General features: G+C 38.0%; 1 protein-coding gene across 1 annotated transcript in view; it reads right to left on the bottom strand.

Annotated features, from left to right (window-relative positions):
* Nucleotides 1–21,672, bottom strand: part of piezo2b (piezo-type mechanosensitive ion channel component 2b) — an 89,445-nt gene that overhangs the window by 24,173 nt on the left and 43,600 nt on the right. Inside the window, exons 13-29 of the mRNA XM_085438378.1 lie at nucleotides 21,453–21,573; nucleotides 20,893–21,086; nucleotides 19,439–19,587; nucleotides 18,164–18,337; nucleotides 14,952–15,238; nucleotides 12,779–12,939; nucleotides 11,122–11,298; nucleotides 10,252–10,374; nucleotides 8,717–8,917; nucleotides 8,115–8,319; nucleotides 7,304–7,390; nucleotides 6,682–6,847; nucleotides 3,614–3,857; nucleotides 3,313–3,415; nucleotides 2,676–2,832; nucleotides 2,410–2,499; nucleotides 146–267 (exon numbers count right to left, since the gene is read on the bottom strand). Coding sequence (XP_085294504.1) covers nucleotides 146–267; nucleotides 2,410–2,499; nucleotides 2,676–2,832; nucleotides 3,313–3,415; nucleotides 3,614–3,857; nucleotides 6,682–6,847; nucleotides 7,304–7,390; nucleotides 8,115–8,319; nucleotides 8,717–8,917; nucleotides 10,252–10,374; nucleotides 11,122–11,298; nucleotides 12,779–12,939; nucleotides 14,952–15,238; nucleotides 18,164–18,337; nucleotides 19,439–19,587; nucleotides 20,893–21,086; nucleotides 21,453–21,573 — 2,761 coding nt within the window. The remainder of the gene's footprint in view (nucleotides 1–145; nucleotides 268–2,409; nucleotides 2,500–2,675; nucleotides 2,833–3,312; nucleotides 3,416–3,613; nucleotides 3,858–6,681; nucleotides 6,848–7,303; nucleotides 7,391–8,114; nucleotides 8,320–8,716; nucleotides 8,918–10,251; nucleotides 10,375–11,121; nucleotides 11,299–12,778; nucleotides 12,940–14,951; nucleotides 15,239–18,163; nucleotides 18,338–19,438; nucleotides 19,588–20,892; nucleotides 21,087–21,452; nucleotides 21,574–21,672) is intronic.

The following is a 21,672-nucleotide window of genomic DNA, read 5'->3' as shown; positions in this document are numbered from 1 at the left end:
TGAAGCTTTTTATTTAGTTCCAATGCTAATAGAAATGACACTATTATAGACATTCTGTTCTTCTTATAAACGATCATGAACGCCCACCCTCCTTGAGTAATACCAAAACTCATAGTATTTCTACACCCAGCAGGCTTTGTCATACCATCATCATCATCCTCTTCGGGCGGGACTATCGTCTGTCCATCTCCAGAATGTTGAGCCAGGCTCAGCATCTTCTCCTTGCCCCGCTTAAACTTTTGCTGCCTCAACTTAATGCGCTCCATCCTGATTAGATCAAAGAGAAGGTGACGAGACACAAAGAATCGACACAGAGGAACAGCGTAACAGACTGACCATAAACACCTCCGGGCTTCATGTGGAAATTACTGTACGTTACGTAACAATGGAGTGCTCATTAGAGAGGGCGAGTGGACATCATCAGAGCTTGTGAGTAACCCCTGAGTTACTATGAGTGGTGGAAATACATTGGCTTGATGAAGTAGAGCAGGTTTCTGGGAAACAATGATGAAACTGAGCCAGGAGACACTTTGAGTCAAGTTTTTCTGCATCATGTTTACCTTGGTGTGAGATAAATTAGAGGGGGCCTAATAAAAGACGCTCAAAATCATGAAACAGACATAACTGTGTTTTAGTTTAACTCAGTGTTTAGTGATATTTTGCATTTATGTATTGTCGGCAAAAACAATAAAAGACCTGGTGCCGCTAAAGTCACTCAACTAAACTTAATTCTCATATAAAACGAATTAAACACACATATTTGAGTCGCTATGTTGCACTGCAAGACACGCTTTTCATCATTACCCTGAGTGCTCCGACTGACACCCTCACCTTCCACATCTACTCTGCCTCCTCTCTCAGCTCTTGATATTTCTCAAGCTTTTTGTGTTCCTTCTTTCTGATGTTGCTATCATTTGGTGTAGCTACATATATCACTGCAACCTTCTTCATCTATGTCCGGTTGGTTAGCTATCACCAGTTTGTCCATCTGTATGTGGAAGTCCAATGGGATCTGAGCTTCTGAGGGGGTTCATAGGCCTGAACCTGCTGAGCCAGATGGTTAACAAGTAACAAAGAGAGGGAAGGGAGCTAGAACTCAGGGGATTGTACTACCACAAAGTAAGATTCTGATTCTGATTGAAGGCATCAAAGACAGCTACAAGTACCTTGGAATCCCACAGGCAAATGGGAACCAAGAAGCGCTCACAAGAAAAACTGCAACCACTTAATACCTGCACAGAGTAAGGCAAGTCCCGAGGAGTCAGCTGAATGGGAAGAGCAAGATCCGGGCAATCAACACCTACGGCCTGCCGGTTGTCAGATACCCTGCTGGGTTAATAAGCTAGTCAAAGGAGGAGATAGAAGCTACTGACATCAAGTCAAGGAAGCTCCTTACCATGCATAGAGGGTTTCACCCAAAGACCAGCATCCTGAGACTGGACGCTAAGTGGAAGGAAGACGGCTGAAGACTAGTGAGTGTCAGAACTACTATCCAGGATGAAACAACACAGATCCATGAGTACTTCAGGGAGATGGCCACAACTCATCATGTGCTTGGTGAATACGTCAGTCAGCAGAAACCAGAAAACGCATGTACCACCAACAGATAGAAGAAGTAACTGATATAGAAAAATCCCACCAATGGCTGGAAAAAGCCCGACAGAAAGACAGCATAAAGGCACAAATCATGGAAACACAGGAACAAGCTCTAGGTACAAGTTCATTAGAGAATGGGATCTATCACACCAGAGAAGACCCCAGGTGCAAGCTGTGCATAGAGGCCCCTGAGACAATTCATCACAGCAGAAGTGAAGATGTTTCTCCAACCTTCTGTTATCCAATTTTGGTGAGCCTGGGCAAATTATAACCTCAGTTTCCTGTTCTTAGCTTCCCAAAGTGGCACCACATTTGGCCTTCTGTAACCAAGTCGCTTCAAGATTTGACCTGTTATGCATTCTGAGATGTTCTTCTGCATACCTTAATTATAATGTGGAGTAATTCAGTTACTGTTGAGTTAACGAACAGGTGTATCTAGTAAAATGACCAGTGGGTATATATTTGCACCCAAGTGCCACGATGAAGCAAGGCAGGAAGTAGTAAAATTAAATTTTTTTTCAAGGAATGTAAGGATAGATTTCAGATAAGAGGAAAGAAAAGCAGCTAATTATAGCAACTACTGGGTAGAAATTCTGATTTAATTTAAAGAAAATTAAAAGAAAATTAAATTTCATGATTAAAAAAAAAATCCTTCACTTGTCACTGGTTTTGCTTTTTTCTTGTGCAGACAACTGCAGAGCAGTTACGTGTCTTAGGAAAATAATCACTTTTCCATTCAGCGTTGGCTCAAAAGACAGTGACATCACAGACACATCATTTCATCAGAGGAAGGTTAAATGTTTGGAGTCTCACTGTCTCTTCAGCTGCTCCACGGACTTGCGCTCCTCCTCCAGTCTGGCTCTCACTGCCTTCACTATAGTTGCTTGGAAAAGCTCTGCACCTCTGAAAAACACAGAAAGACATTAGGAAAACATTTTGTTTGGTACGCCTGTATTTGTCAGGTAGAAAAGTTAATGCTTTGAGAAGAAATTTTAATACACGAGCACTGGTCTTGAATAAATCAAACCTGTATTTCTAATTAAATTGACTCCATGTAGCTGTCTCACTCAGTTAAATACCTGGAAGCGAGGATCTGTGATGCTCTGATATCTGCCACCACATGTAGAAAGTAGTAACTCATGAAGACTCGTCTCTGCAAGAGCAGGAAAGCAAAGCAGATACTGTCCCAGATGATGCCGGCCTCATTGCTTGGCACCTCACAAATATCCTTAGCATCTGGAATTCACATACAACACAGCCATATTTATTAATCAGGCACAACATTACAACAACTGACAGGTGGCGTGATTAACACTGATTATCTCCTCGTCATGGCACCTGTTAGTGGGTGAGCTACATCAGGGAGCAAGTGACATCAAAGTTAATTTGTTAGAAGTGGGAAAAATGCAGACAGTGTACACCCTTTCATGGAAACCTGTTTCAGCAGGATAATTCACCCTACCATGAAGCAAAAAATGGTTCAGGAATGGATTGATGAGCACAACAAGTTTAAGGTTTTGACTTGGCTTCCAAAATTCCCACATCTCAATCCAATACAGTATTTTTGGGATGTGTTGGACAAACAAGTGCCATCCGTGGAGGCTTGGATGGGACTTGGGTTTTTAAATTATTATTAACTAAGTTATAGGATTATACCTGCAAGTTGTTCATGAAAGTTAAAGGAATGAAATTTGAGTCAATTCACCCTCTGCTTACTTGTATTTATGTCGTAGCCCTTGATGGTGCATGCCAGACTGAACACCTGGATTAACCAGCAGTGGTCCTGTAGCAGTTGGTTGATGTACCCACAAGCCAGGATCTAAAAACAATGTTGCTTTATTACACACTATAAATATTGCATTTTAACTGTCAACATATCAGTTAAAACTTCACATTTGTATTGCTTTGTAAATACTATGCAGATAATGTTTTCAAATCTCAGCGGTTTATCTCTTTTTATGTTGAATATATAGATGATGATAATGGTATTATAATCAGTTTGTCATAGATTACTTACAGATAAAATGTTTTTCATAGTAATCACAAAGATGTTGTAGGCAATCAGGAAGTCCCAGTAGTGGAGGATCTTTCTGATTGGCTTCAGCAACAGGTCTCCACCAAAGAGCAGGAAGTAGAAGCAGGCCACCAAGTAACCCATACAGAAGACGCTGATACGTGTGGTTCCAGTGATGAAGATGATAGTGAGGACAAACCAGAAAAGGTAGCTGAACATGATAACTTTTAGCATGTCCAGGTAGGACCTAGAAATAGAGAAAAACAGTTTTTGTAAATGAAAAGACAAACAAGTGTCTGGTAGTTTTGAGAATAAGGATCCTTTCAAATGCAGCACAGTGGCAGCTCCAAATGTGAATGAAAATTCCTAACCTCCGCAAAAACAAATAAATAAACAGAGAGATCAAATATGACATCCCAACATGGAGTCATGTGAAAATGAAAGTCTTGGACTGCTTTTATTTATATTCTGAAATCATTAGAATTCTGCTTGGAAAAAAAGTTAAAAAAATAAAATCCTGGGCAATTAAATGTAATTAGCAAAACAGTCGTTACTCTGTGTTCAACAACTAGCGTTTTTCAACAATTTTCAATCATGTCTCAAAATGTCATCTTGTGTGGACTTATTTGAGCACTTTAATTCTCAAATAAATCCATAGAGTAAGACGTATATTTACACAAGGCCTGTTGCTGTCATGAAAAAGCAATGAGGGAGGTGGATGTAGTTGATGAGCTGATTTTAATCCCCATGGACCCCAGCTAGCTGCTATTACAGGTTAGGGTACATGTTTACCACATAGCAAAAGTCAAAAGAGAATTATCTGCTCATCATTCACAATTAGGGTATCACTTAATGTCACTTAGAATCTGATCAATGAATAGGAATGAGAGCTGTAACCCGATCCTTTCGCTCAGCACAGGTACACTGCTGCATGTCTTGCGCGTCTCTAACATGCTAGGCGCATGTCTATGGCTCCATGTGAAAGGCTGACGATATGATGCGCAGAGTGGAAACATGAGATGTAGCGTGCATTAATTTCAGATACATGGGGCCACAGTAACAGCTTCAACTCTTTAGAAAGCAGCTCTGATGAAGTGGGTTTGGATGGGACGATGCGTTGAAGGGCCGGAACAGCTGAGTGAGTGTCCTTCTTCATCAGGGGGAGAAAATACCTTTTCCATACTTAAAAGCTATTTATTGAGTTAGAGTACAAGGAAAAAGCGTCTGAGTCGGGGAGTGACGGACAGAGTGTTTTTGTGGATTATGGATTTCTCCCCCCACCCCGTATCCGTAATTCGATTCTGGAGGGAAACGATGGAATAAGTGCAGAGCTGCTGTGGCATGGACAGACGGGCTGTACAGCTCTCTCTCTTGCACTACTAGTGCTTGTTGATGGACACAGAGTGCGTTAATAAAAGACTTGTCCACTTTGCACACCAAAACAGTGGAATCTGAAGAGCACATAATCAATGAGTGTGGACAGGTCAGGATGCTCTTGCTGTCTTTTTAACTCGCGCCCTCTTCCCTTCAACATCCTGCGTTCACTCTTTATGTGCAAAGTCAGTATCCAGATCAGGCGAGTTTCTAAATTATGTATACAGCATGTATTTAATAACATCCCTCACTAAACCTCTGACGTGAGCTACTGTCAGCTATCATTTTTTTCTTACCTTTATTTTTCTGGGATAAAGTATTTGCTGACTGAGAATGTTCTTATTCAGCACCATCCCACTTAAGATTTCTGCAGTTACACAGTTTGCAGCCAAGCACAACAACAGTTTTCTTCAGAGCACACCTCTGACAACGCAAATGGAGGAAAAGGGGGGTGTTCAGCCTGTTTGTTGATCTATTTTGTCAGCTTGTGAAGCAGGACATGCCAGAAAAAGTCTGAAAACCAGTGCTGTAAGAGATGCAATTGTGTTATTGCAATGGGAATGTGAAAACTTCAATCTGCGGATTGTTTAGTATCCATAATTTAGTAATTCCAAAGTTGTCTCAAGTCATATACTTCTGGGGCAATAATTGCAGAGTGAGACAAACAAGGTAACAAAGTAAAACAAGAACCAACTGGAGATGTCACGAGAGTGGGTCACACACAAAAAAGCAAAGAGAATTGGAGACATGGAAAAAAAACACTGAAAATGCATTAAAGAAATAATTACAATTAATCCGTCAATCACACACATGTACATACATAACTGCAAGTACACATGTGTTGTGCTGGACTATTCACTACAAGCAATTTGAGTTTAATGTTTAGCTGAGAGATATATATTAGGCTTTATAAAGATAGAGACAACAGGGAGACAGAAAGGAAATTAGGGACAAAGACAGAAGGTCCTGAGTAGAAATAAATTATGGATACTAAAATAACCAAATGGGTTTTTCTTTAATGTTGAAGCCTGTTATACATTTCTAAAACCAATTTTTGACTGTAAAATACTTTCAAAAAGCTTTAAATACATATACTTAGCTTTTAACAGCTCCACTTGTGTGGAGCACATTTCAGTTTTGTATCTGACATCATAGATAGGCACCCAACATCATTAAGCATCAATTAGACTGGCTACTTCACTTCCTTTCCATTTCAGCATGTTGACCTCTGTCTTAATGGCGGCTGAGCCATGCAATAGCCACAAAATGATGAAAAGAGAATCTAATGTAAAATATATTTCAGAAACTGGAAATCATTTAAAAAGGTACATACAGCAATACACTTTATCCATGTAGGACTAATAGAAATACACAAGGCCACAAGGCCAACCACTGTAGTGAACAAAGCTTTGAATCAAGGATCCAGCACCAGTGCTGCCACACTAACTCACATGGCAAAAAAATGTCCTAATACACAGTATGTTGAAATAAATGTATCAAAACAATACTAAGAGTTGCACCAGCACTTAGCTGCATTTTGTAGTATACAATACAGCATGTTTTCTGGCCACAATTCTCTGCCTCAGCTACATGTACAGAACATTTTAAGGCATACTACTTTCAGTAAGTACTACTGCAGCAGTTCTTACTGAAAGCAAAATGAAAGTATATCTAATTTGGAGTGTTATCTGTGGTACCTGCAGTGGATAAAGTCGGGCACAGGGTTGTGGACGCTGAAGGAAGCTGCATCCAGGTCTCTGCAGATCTCTACATTGTCACCGGCCATGAGGCGGACAGCTGCCTTGTTCTCATCGTCAAAGACCTGCCTCTGGAGGGAGGCGCAGAGGAGCAACATGAAGTCATCTAAAAGAGAAGAGGAGATGAAAGCGTTTCTATTTGTGGAATCAGTGTTAAATCTTCATAAGATAAAACAATTATTTGATTTTGCCTGTGACGGTACATTTGCTTTACTGTATTCAACTCTCAAATTTTAAAAGTTAGCTTAGTTATTTAGAGACTGCAGACAGACGGTCGAAGTCGAAAGTTTGTTTGCACTTTTTTAAACACCACTAGATGTGTTTGAGTGCTTTATTTACTAGTTACTTTATACATTATAATTTTAACACAAAATTATGTCATGTTGGAGTTTAAACCACGAACTATTGTAATAACAAAATGCTTCTGATATACTAATATATTAGTAAGAATAATCCACTAATATGATTAATCGCATGAAGATTTACATGCATGTTTCTAACTTCTAATGAAGGATTTTCATTTATTCTTCAAAGAAATTTTCTCTTTAACTATAAAACTCACAGATGAGGAATAAAGGATTGGGCCTGCTGCGGAAATCTGGAATATAGAGCCACTTGACCACATTGTCATTTTCTGTCCAGGGATAACCTGAAAAGAAAACATTATCATCAGACATATGTAAGAACATCATAAAAATATCACGCTTCGCTTTGAAGAACCGCAAAAGAATGGAGCCATGACGTGTTAACGGATTAAAAAAAGAAAAAAAAAGTGCATCATAAACATGAAGAGAACACCTTTTACGTGTGGACAGTTTTTGTAATTACATGAAAAACAGCCTTAATTTATCTCTGAGACAATAATGAACTGACTTTTAACTTACATTATTTAAATCATTACATACCCTTCATTTAATGAGTAATTAAATCCGATGGTAACGCTTTATTCTACAGAGTGATTTTGTTTATTTATTTATTTCTTTTTGTGCTGCAGCCTGGCATTGCTTCCAGCTGATGGGATGGAGAGACTTACTCAGTAATAAAATAAAAATATCCCAACTCGCTATGGTTTTGTTTTACAGTTTGCATGAAAATAATAGACATTTTTACAGTTTAATGCAGGGTAACTGCATTACACTGTGGTGCTCATTGTCAGTGCTAGGTTACATTAGGTTTAGTGTATCAATTTAAAATAAGCTGATGATCCTGATTAGATTCACTCATTAGCGTATAAACTTTATACGATCTTTATACAGTTTTTAAGCTTTATAGCTCATGTAAAGTTTGTTTATTCTTGTTGAGTTCAGTTGGATTCCTAAATCCACAAACAGCAGTAATTCTCAGAGCAATCTGGCACATTTGATTACACAAACCTTTACAGGCTGCAGGTGGGATCCCGATGCAGACGAAGTACTGAACAGTAAGCATGCATGCCAGAAAGCAGCAGTACTTGGGCCAAATCTCAGCAATGGCTTTCCTTCTACGTCTGTACAGCACCGCTATTAAGGCAAAAGCATGAAGCATGGCATAGAAGTCCATACGCTGCCCTATGACGTTGACGACCAACAGCAGGCAAGTCTAAGGGAAACACAAGAGGAGTGTACATGAAGCAGTGTAGCACAGTACACATTTTAATAATGGGTTGCATTTATAGAGCGCTTTTCGAGAACCTTAAAGCGCTGTACAATTCCATTATTCATTCACTCTCACATTCACACACTGGTGGAGGCAAGCTACAGTTGTAGCCAGAGCTGCCCTGGGGCAGACTGACAGAAGTGAGGCTGCTATATCGCGCCATTGGCCCCTCTGGCCATCACCAGTAGGTGGTGGGTGAAGTGTCTTGCCCAAGGACACAACGACCGAGACTGTCCAAGCTGGAGCTCGAACCGGCAACCTTCCGATTACAAGACGAACTGCCAACTCTTGAGCCACGATCGCCCCAATTTAACTATTTCTACTTCATTATGCCACCTACCTCAAGTCCAAACTTGTAGAAGAAATAGTTGATGAAGTATTTGATGAAGCAGACAATGTTGATGTCCAGGTGCTGTCGTGTGATGTCATGAAAGATAATCCTGGCAGCGGGAGGTGACAATTTGTTCCTCAGTCTGAAGTATTTCTGATGGCGGTAGATGGTTACCTCCAATGCTAACAGAGCCAGCATCCAGAAGTTGTTCTGCTCAGATGGTCAGAAGAGAAAATTCCCCAAAATGCTTAGTTTTTATAAACTGTGTTTTTATAATATAGTTTTAAAAAATATTTAAATGTGATTAAATGGGCTGAGGATTACGACGGGTTGGGGAGTATCCAGAGAGCAACTTTAACATTGCTGGTTTTACTCATTTAAAGGACAAAAACTGCAGAATAGTCCCAGTTATTGGCAACATTTGATTGGCACTTCATATTTTCACAAGGTCAAGTGAATTACATTAAACTACTAAAAGTGTGAAGAAAACAAAAACACAAACCCGACTTACAAGACTGCAATCAAGATGTGATTTGCTGTATCCCTAGTGACTGATTTCAGTACTGCACATTGAAACAATTACAAAGAAAATCTAATAAGAAATTCCCTTTTGCTCTTAGACAGTGGAGATGAAAGCACACGGAGGGATGATCTGAATCCCAGTCTGGCTTTTCATTATGCCAACAAACACATAATGAGATGTTTCAATATGAAAACCACTGCTAACTAAATAAAATAGAAATTCTAAGTATTCAGAGTCTGAGATCTCACAAGTATTAAGTTCCCCTAAAAGGTCCAGGGGATGGGGAAAGATACTCACAAAAGAATCTTACAAATATTCCTCCTAACTGTCAAACATATAACTCATCATCTACATAAGACTTCCGTACAAAGGTGAGCTCTACAACCCGTTGAATTACAGTTAAGCACCAGGCCTGCTGTCTGTGGCAGCCTGTAGTTGAAAACCTTTGCTATGAACTGTTATCACTCAATATTAGCTTTTTTTAAATACATTTTTTATACATTTTGTTTATTTTAAAAATCCAAAAATCTTGTGTTCATCTCACTGAATAAAACACAGATCACCTCCTTCCCTGTACAGAGATTTGGAGGTGTGGGTGAAACAGAGTGACACTCGGCAGGTGACACAGGAAAGTAAAGAAAAATAATTACACAGTCTGTTTTCTTAGGAATGTATTGCAGTGGAATATTTATTTGTTCTTTTTTCAGTTGACTGCATTTTGTGGAATTTTGATATTATTTCAAATTAAATACTGACTTTAAACAGCCAAATAGCACTAGGTCGGTGATGTGTTAAACATCTCATATTTGACTGAATTACCCAAATCTGCATGAATTAAACATGAAATAGAGATTACTGCTGACATAAAAGTTAATAATAATTTAAAAAAAAAACGCATTACAATTTTCCTGTAAACACGGTAGTTCTAAATTCATAATTGCTCTATAAATAATAAAGAATAAAGAGTCTAATAGGCAGTGTATAACAACGATAAAAGAACTGTGGTTCATTTCGACCTTACCCTCAGGTAGCCCAGCAGGTCGTCATACTTCCTGAGGCCCACCCAGTTGGCTGGATCCACTCTTCCGTCATACAACAAAGATTCTGGTAACATTAAACTCTTATTTGTTGAGTTTCTGCATAACTGTGGACAAAAACACAATGGCTCAGTTTTCCAGTCTAGTAGAATTAAAAACTAGGCCTAAAGTAGGAATTATGTTTTCATCAAACATGGTCAAAGTTTCAAATATCGAGTTCCGTAAGAGTAAGTCGCTATGAGGCAAAATTTCAGGCTGCTCTAAACGCTAATTTTAAGAAAGACTTTTTCTACCCTTGGCTCTGAATGATGTCAGAGAGAGCAGATATAGCCTATTTTGGTCATTTCAGACACACTGCTTTGGTTGTAACCATAGAAGTCCCACCAACCTGTAATTTAAACTTTCTTTTTATAAGGGTCAGACAATGGGAAGACACCTAGCTCAAAGGCAGAGGATCTAAAACAACTTGTTGTTTCAGATCTCCTGGAATGGATGAAGTTAGTAGCTCATCTAAGGTGAGTATACGATAAACAAGGCTTATTTGATCTGTAAATCATCCAAAGCTTTACTAGAAGAATCCAAGAATAAAAAATATGGAGCTTCAAAGAACCATAGTACTTTAATTCAAATCTTGGAAACTAGCAGTAAGGCTTTTTGTCTCTTTTGGAATGCAAACATTTTATTCCAGAGTTTTTATGCCCAACGCCAACAAAAGTCATGACATAAAGCAGGCGCACATCAATCAAAATCAAGAGAATCTACAAAAAATCTGGCTTTAATTAAGGATAATAGGGACAATGCTAAAGAACAGCATGTATTCTATACAACTTTGGTTGAGAAGCATTAATATTTACCAAAGTGCAGTTCTTGGAGTACTTGCTGGGATCTATTAAGTCCAGCTGGTACAACATTTTACATACAATGATGACACACGTCCAGACAGTGCAAACACTAGAGGCAAGGGGCCGGTACTGGCTGTACGGCAGTGCAAACGCCCAGGATGCAAGGAACACATAGTTGAACAAAGACACCTGGACAAAAGACAATAGATGTGATGAGGACAAAAAAGCTACGGCTATAAATTTTTAACAATACACACACACACACACACACACACACACACATTGTACACTGAAAAGAAAACAGGTGTAAATCAGTGATGATTGAAAAATTCACTGAACCAGCAGCAAAAGAAGATCAAAACTACGCTTCATGTTTGATAAACATCGTCATTAATTCCCTCTTACTTTTGCTGCCAACACAATTGTGCACAGCGTTGTCGCTCGCTGTTTCGCCTCCGACAAGAAAGGCTCATTTCTGCTGTTCAATACCGAAGAAATGCAAACTTTTTAAAAGTATGACAAATTGCAAAACGCTTAGCTGTGTCTCCAATAAAACCTCTTTAACATTGCTCTGTTTCACTTCAGCAGCATCAGGTAATGTTCATATGTTGATTCATGGTTTTCTTCCGTTTTTGATCTACTGCAGAATAATTTATTTGATATAAAAAGTCAGGCCAGGAAAATCTCCTTCATATTTTTCAGTTACTTCGACACAAAGACATCTGCTGTGATGCTCCCACCTCTTATTAAGTCTCACAAGTGTCAGCTTTGTATACATAGATATAAAAATAAGCATATGTACTGATAATTTATCAGAATTATAATATTTCTGACTGTCTCAGTCAAAATTGGGACCTTGGGAATTGGAATCGAATCGATAAAAGAAACCGATCGATACCCAGTCCTGACACTGACACTATACTGTGTCATCATTTATTTATCAAAAACTAATCTAAAAAGCAGTGACCCAGTAAAAACCTGACCTACATGAATTCCTATGAGTGGGCTAAAATTCCTCCACAATGACGTGGGAAGCTGATGAAGCCAGATAGAAAATGATTACTGTACTTTAAGTTATTCAGGAGGCTCTCTAAGCTACCGAATAATGGGGTGTACTGTTTTAATACACGGTTTTTTATTTTGGATTAACTTTTGTTAAATTAATAATGACACTATTTTTTAGCTTATCTTTTTACTATGACTGTAAAGACTGTCAAATGAGTTTTCATAAGACTGGTATGGTTCATGTGTAAACTCAAAAAATCTCAGACTCTTCTTTACATCTCCAAAGTGTAGAAGCTGTTACAATTCTCCAGAATCCCCCACACTATTATTTGGCTTGTATGCGATATAGTAAACAGTTCAATTTAGATTAGTGCTGAACGACATCAGCTTTATTTGTGTATCTGAGAAGTAATCACACTAAAATAGCAGCGCCTCTCCAGGATATACTGCGGAGTGCTAACAAAGGCAGGAAAGAGAAGATGGGACCCAAGTAAAAGCAGTTATAAACAGTACTCAGTTTTAGCACCAACAGGAAGGGAAACACATTACCACCTGTGGTGTTTGATATGAAAGCTGACCAAATAAAATAAAATATGACTTTCAGGCAGGTTTAAGTTTGTCTTGCTGCAGGTACAAAAGTAAGTCAATTCTTCAGCTTTCATACCTCTTTGATAGCAACCATGACAACGTAGCAGGAAACGATCTTGATGATATGGATCTCCAGTAACCACCAAATGAACAACTGCAGTTTGTGGAAATACTCCAGGAACTTGAGGAAGAGCACTGTCAGACGGTCAACCACAAGGTGCCATTTATTCTTCAGGTCTGAGGAAAAAGAGACAAAAACCAGACACGTTTAAATGGGAAAGTGACAAGACTGAAGAGGTGCAAACGGAAAGTGTTTAAAAACGAATATCCCTGTTACTTCTATTTTTCACCTGCAAGTTTGTCAACTTAAGCTGGGAGATTGCACAAGCTTCACTTCAGGACAACGTTAGCTGCCATTCCACATGTTTGTAATTTTCTACAGTTCATTCAGAAATGAAAGGCAGATATACAGTTCCTTCTTTATAGCCCTTTATATATATATATGTAATTGATGCAGCCGTGGTATTTTTAGAGTCAACCCCTCTATTGATTAAAAATAAATCAATCAATACAGATTCATGTTAGATTAATATGAAGCTAATAATGCATATTAATCTAACAAATTTAAAGAATGTTTGATATCAAAGTAAAAAAGTAAAGAAAATAGAGCTTTTACTCACTAATACCTTGCTGTAAATATTTAATTAAGCCTAAAACAATTACTCCTCCACTTCATTAGTCTGTTTACAGACGAAGAGTAAACTATTAGAAACTAAATTCAAGAAATGTAATTTCAATTTTTTGGTTACTTTATGGTAGCAAACACGTGTTTCATATTAATTCTGAAGCTGCTACAGGATTGTTAACATCATTTTTTCCAATATTAAAGTTTTGAAGTTTGATGAGAATGAGCTTAAAAAATGTATTAACAAGCAAATTCCAAACTGCTGTTTTATTTAGCTGAGAAACAGGACTTTATAATTTGTTTCATATTCCCATAAAAACCACTATATTGTGGTAGAGCCTGTATACGTTTACAAAATCCATATTATCTCAGGCTTTAATAGAGGCCCCATTGTTTGGCTAAGAAACTCTGAGAGAATATACCTCGTACAGCCCACAACTCATTATAAACTAAGAGGCCCTGCAGGGCCGCAGGGTTGTGTTTTATCACCCATTTTATTTTCTGTGCATGCAAACAACATTTTCATTCAAGACTGTCTGTGTAAATATGCTAGTAATGCAGCTTTGGTCGGCCTTAGCAGGAGGGTAAAAGCAGGCGCTTGAGCTATGTGCTGTGTCGTAATGCAAGATAAATCGGCTGAAAACAAAAAACCTGCAGTACAACCGCTTTTACAAATTCTGCAGCAGTGGCTGGCTGGTGTGAGCGCAGGCAGAAGATACCAGGGCGGCAGCACAGAGCTTTGACCTTTAAAGACCACAATGAACTTGAGAGCAAACTGAAAAACTAGAGGCTTAGCACTAAATGCATGATGCATGACTCGTGCGCTGGCTAGGTTTTTATTACCATCGCACGTATGTCTATGACAGCTACTTGCAATCAGCATGATATTAATGTGCCATTTCCTTTTATAAAAAAAGAAACATGCTGCTTTGACAGAAATGTTCCGTCACAAACACAGTTTTGACATTAAAGTTTATGTGGAAACTAATGCTAAAACATAATTATTGCAGTTTTAAATCAAATTTCTAATTTACTGACATACAAACAGAGTGTTATTTTGATTAAGATGTGAAATTAAAATTATTTACTTTCATTCTTGAATAGAAAAATTTGTTTCAGTGGCTTAATGTTTACACTTGATTAATGTCTGACTTAGATATTTCCAAAAACTTTAAAGCTTTCACCCACAATGCAATAGTTTATTAGACCACCAGCCAATGTAAGATGCCCTAATTTAACAGGATTGGTGATTACTAAAAATCATTTTTGTTTTCTGTAATGGTTAATCCACCAATATGAATTTGCTCTTTAATCAAAATTGTATTTTTAATACTAAAGCATAATTGTTGTCGTTAACCATGAACTTCTAAATTAATCGTTTTACATAGAAGATTTTTTAAGACAATAAATTCTAAATGTTTATTAGTGTTTCTATACAGAAAAAAATATTTTAGTAGTTGAATGTTATGCTTGATTAGACAAAAATGAATTAGATCAAGTGAAATATTTCACAGTATTTTTGAAATCACATTTAAGGTCATGGACCCGCCGTGCTGCTCGGTACCTGAGCTCTGCTCTGTGCTCGGCTCCGGCTCGGTCTTCGCACTGCACTGTTGGCTCTCCTCTGTGCTGGACTGCCGTGGGTCAGACAAGCTCCTGGGCTTCTCATTAGTCATGTCAGTGTCATCCATCACCACCACCAGGGCCTGCTCCTTCTCTTTCTCCATATCCCAACCCTCCTGCATGTTCTGCTTTACATGTGTTTCACATTCCTCTCTGAGAAGCATCGCGTCCACCGAGCTGGCACTGAGCATGCTGAGGTCTGGCAGGCTGCCATCCGGGTCCACCAGTCTGAAGACACGGCAGAAGTTATTACACAAAAACACACACGAACACGCAACCCTGGGCACAGATCTGTATTAATATACATATGAGGACCTTCTGTGACTTACGGATTTTAAATATGATTGCTCCTGTTGTTGTTAAACATTTTATTATTTATCATGTTGTTATGGAACTGTACAATTTCCATATTTTGTGTGTTAACCATAGAGTGTGAATGGTGTGAACCTGACAGGACAGCAGTAATGGTTGTGTTTGTACAGGTTCAGGACTAATGTGTCTTTTTTTGTTTTTATTTCCACTTGCTATCTTCATGCCAGCACTCACTGCTGTTGCTGGTCTGTTTTTATGTCCAAATAATCCATTAAAAAACGTCAAATTATATGTTGTAAATTGTAATTGTGGATCATGTGGCAACTAAATTCAAAACTTCCAATAAAGGCATTATTGGTTCGAGCATGAATACGCTCCTAGATTTGATAATGTTTTTACCCATATTTCCTTTAGGTAAAGGACAAATGGGAAGTGAAGACATATAAAACCCAAAACGAAATATATAAAAATAAACAAAATTATACACAAAAAAAAGACTAGAAACTGTTTGGTAGTAGAGATATAAAAAAAATATATTTAATTCTCAATCCTTTATCGATACAATCCAACCAGCATTTCTTGTGATAAAAATCTTCATAGTTGGTATTTAGTGGATACAAATTTTGGTGACCATTGGGTCATATATGTACATTTGAAGATTATTAATAAATAGTTATGATAACTGTTTAAAAAGGAGGCGATGGGATACATACAGACATATCTACAAGGATATGCTACGATCAATATTGTAAGATAAGAAGAGGTGTTCCTCGTAAGTTTTTCGTCCTAATATTCCATAAATTTATCTGCATCTGATCTTAAACTCGACCAAGACATCAGCACAGTGAACAAAAACCAAATCCCTAAAAACAAACAAAAAAAGAAATCTCTTTTATTATTTTCTAAGGTATTCTGTCCTCATAAGTATATAAATACTTGAAAAATTATACACAAGGTCAAGATGACTGTCAAATGACTCCGATGCAGGATGGGAATCTGCTCGTTCTGCTAACTGAACAACAGAGCAGTGTTTCATCAGGCATTTCAAACTAAAAGCAGTGCACATTCCTGCTGCATTCTTTAAAATAATCCGTGTTGTATTCATGGTGTCTGATCTTTGAGCAGCAGATAAACAACTAAGGGGAGGCTTTAATCCTTCAATGTCTTTTCAGGCAATAATGGAGCCATGTCAAGGTTCAGGTTTGGCTTGCACGGACTGGCTGCATGTCAAGACGAGCATTTTGGTGTTTGGTAGTCACACTTACTTGCTCTGTGGAGTGGGAATTTTTTCTTTGATGCTGCTCAGAACAATATAGTTACACAGAAGTCATCATAAACAGTGAGAAGAGAAACTGACACAAAAACAGGCTGAAACGTCATTTTAAAATGCACGAAAACTGGCTGCAGGACTCCAGTGGTTTGGGGGAGGCGAGCTTTTATAGGAAGGGGGTAATTTTCTGGGGTTCAGTGCATAGATCAGGGTGTGGATCAGTGTAAAGCTAGTGGAGGGGAGCAAGAACTTTTTGCAGTTTTAAACATGCATGAGTAAGTTTGTTGCCTGTCAGAAGTAGAACATTTTTTATTAAAAAACAAAACATAGAAAATCCAAATAAGAGGAGGCTACAGGCAAAATAAAGAAACCCCAAAACCCCAAAAAAGAAAACCAGTCATGTCATGAAAAATACCTGATCTTCAGGTGCAAGATATTTCAGATTCTCAATAAAATACCATCAAAAACAAGGTAAGAGGGGTAAGTCACTGTGGGTGCTGAGGATGTATTGCAAAAGGAAGAAAACGCTAAGATTCAGAGGTGACATGGGATGGTGATTGATGCTACAGAAAGCGAGCAAATACCCACCTATTCATGATTAAATAGACACGCCCATTGACTTTGGCGTGGCTGTGAGTGAAACAGGCGGAGAAGATAGAAAGCAGCAGGTGACGGAGAGAAGCAGAGGGAAGAAGAGCTGAGCAAGTGGTAGCAGAACAACAAAATCCACAAAAACAACGCTAAAGTTAAATGACCCATGCCGCAGACTGTGAAATGTGCATGTTATGACACACAGCTGCACGACACAGCACGCAATGACCGATGAGGTTACAGCGGCCGTATAACAAGGTGTGACATAAAAGCGGATGAACTGGGTTTTACATGCATACTTCGTGAGTAGTGGAAATTTATTGCAATAATTATCTACTAATCAATTTGCACTGGAGTTGTGAAGTACAAAATGTAACAAGCAGAAGTCGGGGTGGGGCGGCACAGCAAACTAAAGACTGACTGATATATCAGATGACCAATATACTGCATTACTGCATGACCGCATGGGCCAATATTTTCCGATATATCAGGCATATCATTTTCATTTACTGGCTGATAAATGAAAATTTAAAAAAGCAAAGAGGAAAAAGGGGAAACACCCTTCAGCGATGTTATGAGTGCAACAGAGGGCACTATTCTCCACAATTAATCCACAATAAAACAAGTTTATTTTTATTCTGCACTATCTTGGTATGAAATTGTAAAAAACTACACATAATAAATGTTAGGGAAATCTGTTTGTGTGCATGAAACAAAGCAAAATACTGACCGATATTTCGGATTTTTAGATCACCAAATATCGGTATTGGTGTCGGTCGGGCTCTACAGCAAACCAAAAGCTTCCAAGTTACAAGGAGAAAAGACACTTAGTTTCAAAGCAAAGAAAATGTACTTACAATGATTCTGAATCACGATAACCCCATAAAACCAAATTTTCTACCATTTCTATATCTAAACAACTTCCCATCACTTTACTGTTGTTATAAGTATGAATTGAAAAAAAGCAGCATGTGTCTCACCTGTAGATAGTGCTCTCTTCTTTAGCCACTACAGCCTGGAGGTCAGTGAGCTGGAGAAAGCGGTCATGGAAATAGTGCAGGTGGAGAATACACGCCAGCAAGAAGGACGTGGGAATGAAAATCCTGATGAACAGCTCGCCCAGCTCGAACTGCTTCAAGCCCAGGGCTTCCAGACTGCATTCACAAACATTTCAAAGGAAACAGAAAACTGTGAGATTAAGCTTAAATCACTCCCAAGGTTACTGTGTGAAGAACTGCTGAAGTTTGGAAGACTGAGCACAGCGAAGCTGAATATTGACTCTGTAGATAAAATCTAATCTATTCATCATCTAATACTACCAGGTGTTTATATAACATTTTGTAATAATTATATGTTGGGGGTTTATTGTGACATCATAGCAATCTATAGTATGACCTTAAACCAAAAGACTTTATTCCGTTTACGTGAAAATGTAAAGAAATTCTCACATAAATGTGACCCTTACCCTTTAAATCACTGTAATTATAGTTAAAGTACTTAAGGTAATTTAGTCAAATTTGCCAACACAGCAAGCGTGACGAGGCACTGGCACCTATGTTTGAGACTGGGAGGTCTGAAAACTAAATCTGAACTTACTCAGATTTAGTAAGTTCAGTTTAATATCATAGTGCCCCTGGACACAGCTGTCACGACTAATCAGGCACACTGTAACAATATCATTTTCTGTTTATTGGCTTTTAACAACCACATATCAACTATAGTTGATTATATTTGTATGGCTGAGTATATTAACATAATTAAGTATACTACTTGAGGTAGTGTGTAGGTATATTTCTTTAAACAAGAAACAATAGTTTCAGTCTTTCCTGTAGCTTTTTTCATTACTAAAATATGCAGGTTCATCTTCAAGAGCTGTGAGGCAACTATGCTCTATAAATTGGAAGAACAGATACATACTAAAGTAGTTTTACTAGAACTGAACTACTACAATTTGTAATAGATTTTTTAGGTAACATCATGAATATCTACCTATATATCTACTTAAAAGAAATCAAAGAAAATAAGACATCTGTGAATTCAGTTCTAAAATTCTCCTCCATCCCCAACTAAAGCCACTATACATATGCTTTGCTACGCTAGCAGGGCAAAGCTACTAAAATAAACAAAACAAAACAAAAAAGCTCAAGACAAACAGTTGGTTTGATGACTAAGCCATAAGCTGTGCCTCTCTGGGAAACGTAGGCAGTGAATCTGTATCCTGCCGCTCAGACCGGCAGTTGCTCAGTGGCGCTCACCCTTTTTTATCCAGGCCTGTCATGTTACCCCAGGTGTGTATTGACTCTGGAAACTGGAAGGTGTAGACAACTGTAAGAACCAGCATGGTGTACATAACCACCGACATCCAGAAGTACTTCAGGATCCTTCGCCACCACTCGTAGTGCACCTTCATGACAAGAATTAGAAGAGGACATCTGGATTTATGTGACTTCTCAGTCTGCCTCTGGCTGTTGCTGGGAGTTAGGAATACAAAATGTGCTACGAACCTGGAAAGCACATACTTTATGAACTCACTTAACAAATGACAGCAAATTCTGTGTTTGGGAAATTGAATTTGGGACGTTTATGGCATCATATTCATATCTACACTTCAAATATATACTCCAAAAATTATAACAAAACATTAAATATCCTTATTTCACAGGTCGCCACATTTGGAAGGCTTCGAAAACAATTATACAGATCACGATTTTAAACATCCCACATATTCCCCAAATGTTAATAATAAATATGTGTTTATACACATAAACAGAAGGCAATTCTTTATAATAAGCACTGTTAGTATGCTTGGCCTTGTATATTTCCCCCCTGTTAAATGCATATGTATTATGGTTTTATATCTTTAGTCCATTGACCTTTTAGCAGAATGAAAATCAATTACATTCCCTAAATTGGAAGAATGTTAAACTGCATCATTTCCATCAAATACAATGACAATACATTTCACTTTACAGTTTATATTAATCCTTTGTTGTGAATTATGTGTCTCATGGTTGTTTAATAAATGCCAAAAACATTTAAAAGTCATTACTGATCCTTATTCCCAAAATACTGATGTTTTGTCAAAGCTGCTGTGACCTTGAAGATGGAGGAGTTTAAGTGTCTCAGAGTTTTGTTTACGAGTAGGGGAAGAGTGGAAATTGAAAACATGATGAGAAATGTACTTTCATCTGAAAGTAACCAGACAACCAGTCCATTTCTTCCTCTCCTTAACCCAAGTAAGATGCTTCTGATGTCTGCACAAACATCCTTGCGCCTTGAGCACCTTTTCTTGTCGCACCTTTATCTTCCAGTCAACTTTCCATTAAGAAGGGTGTCGAAGACCCATATGGAAAACTGTCAAGTTAGCTTCCACATGATCTAGGCTGCCTCTACCGTAGTAGACCAAGATATTAACTTTTTGGATAGTCATTTACTCAAACTTGAAATTTCGTATTTAATAATTTAAGATACTGAATTTCTGATTTTTAAAGCCGTAATCATAAAAATGTTAATATTAAAGGCTTGAAATATTTCACCTTACGTGCTATGAATACACACTGTCATTGTTCACCTTTTGAATTAAATTACAAAAAACAAAAAATAAATAAATGTATCACAATATTCCATTTTTTTGGGATGCACTTGTACATCTCAAATAGAAACGTCAGCATGTTTATTGTCAATCACTTGGCGTCCTTTCGGTGCGTACCTGGTATAGCGCCACACAGGAGAGGAACATCATCATGTAGATGATCTTGTACATGACGATACGTCCCTCAAAGGTGACGATGAAGAACATGCTACCGCAGATGTAGATCCAATATTTGACCATCAGAGCCATCACCATGTTACCAAGGACGTGCATGAGGTCCTGTTCCCCTCCCTCCTCAGACTCCTCTTCCTCTGTAAAAGCAGTTTTGCATTTTTCAGTCTAGTAGACCATATTTGTTTCTGGATTTTCATTTCTAATGAATGAATAAAGGCATATTTTCTTCTTCTTTAAAATTCTTTGGGCCCACCCAAGATCTCCAGTGACATTGCTGATCAGTGTTAAAAGTCTCTATCATAAGTTTTCCAATGCCATTATGTGCTAATTCTAATACTTGTAAGAGATATTTGTTCATGTTTTTCATTGTTGTTAACAAAGTTTGTATATTTCCTAAGCATTTTTTAAAATAAGTTTAAGTTTATTGTAACATACGTAAAGAGTTTATAAACTCTTTACGTATATACTACTGTAAGACAACAAAATAATAGCATAGAGCTTACCCTGCTTCTTCTGATCCTCTACATGAACGTCTAAGAGACCAGTGCTGTCTTCCTTTTGTTTTTCTTGTCTCTCTGTAAGCGTCTGTCTCAGCAGTAACCAGAAGGTCAGCATACAAAGGACCTTTTTAAAAAAGACGAGGAGCAAAAAAAACAAAAAGATGAAACAACAAATCACACAGAGTTTACTTTAACTGTGTGGGACCAAAAATTCTGATGGTCA

This window comes from Copadichromis virginalis, linkage group LG18 (assembly GCF_057382275.1).
Source record: "Copadichromis virginalis isolate Kocher_CV1m ecotype Utaka linkage group LG18, C_Virginalis_male_GT1.1, whole genome shotgun sequence".
Lineage (NCBI taxonomy): Eukaryota > Metazoa > Chordata > Actinopteri > Cichliformes > Cichlidae > Copadichromis > Copadichromis virginalis.
This window is presented reverse-complemented; position numbering and strand designations above follow the sequence as displayed.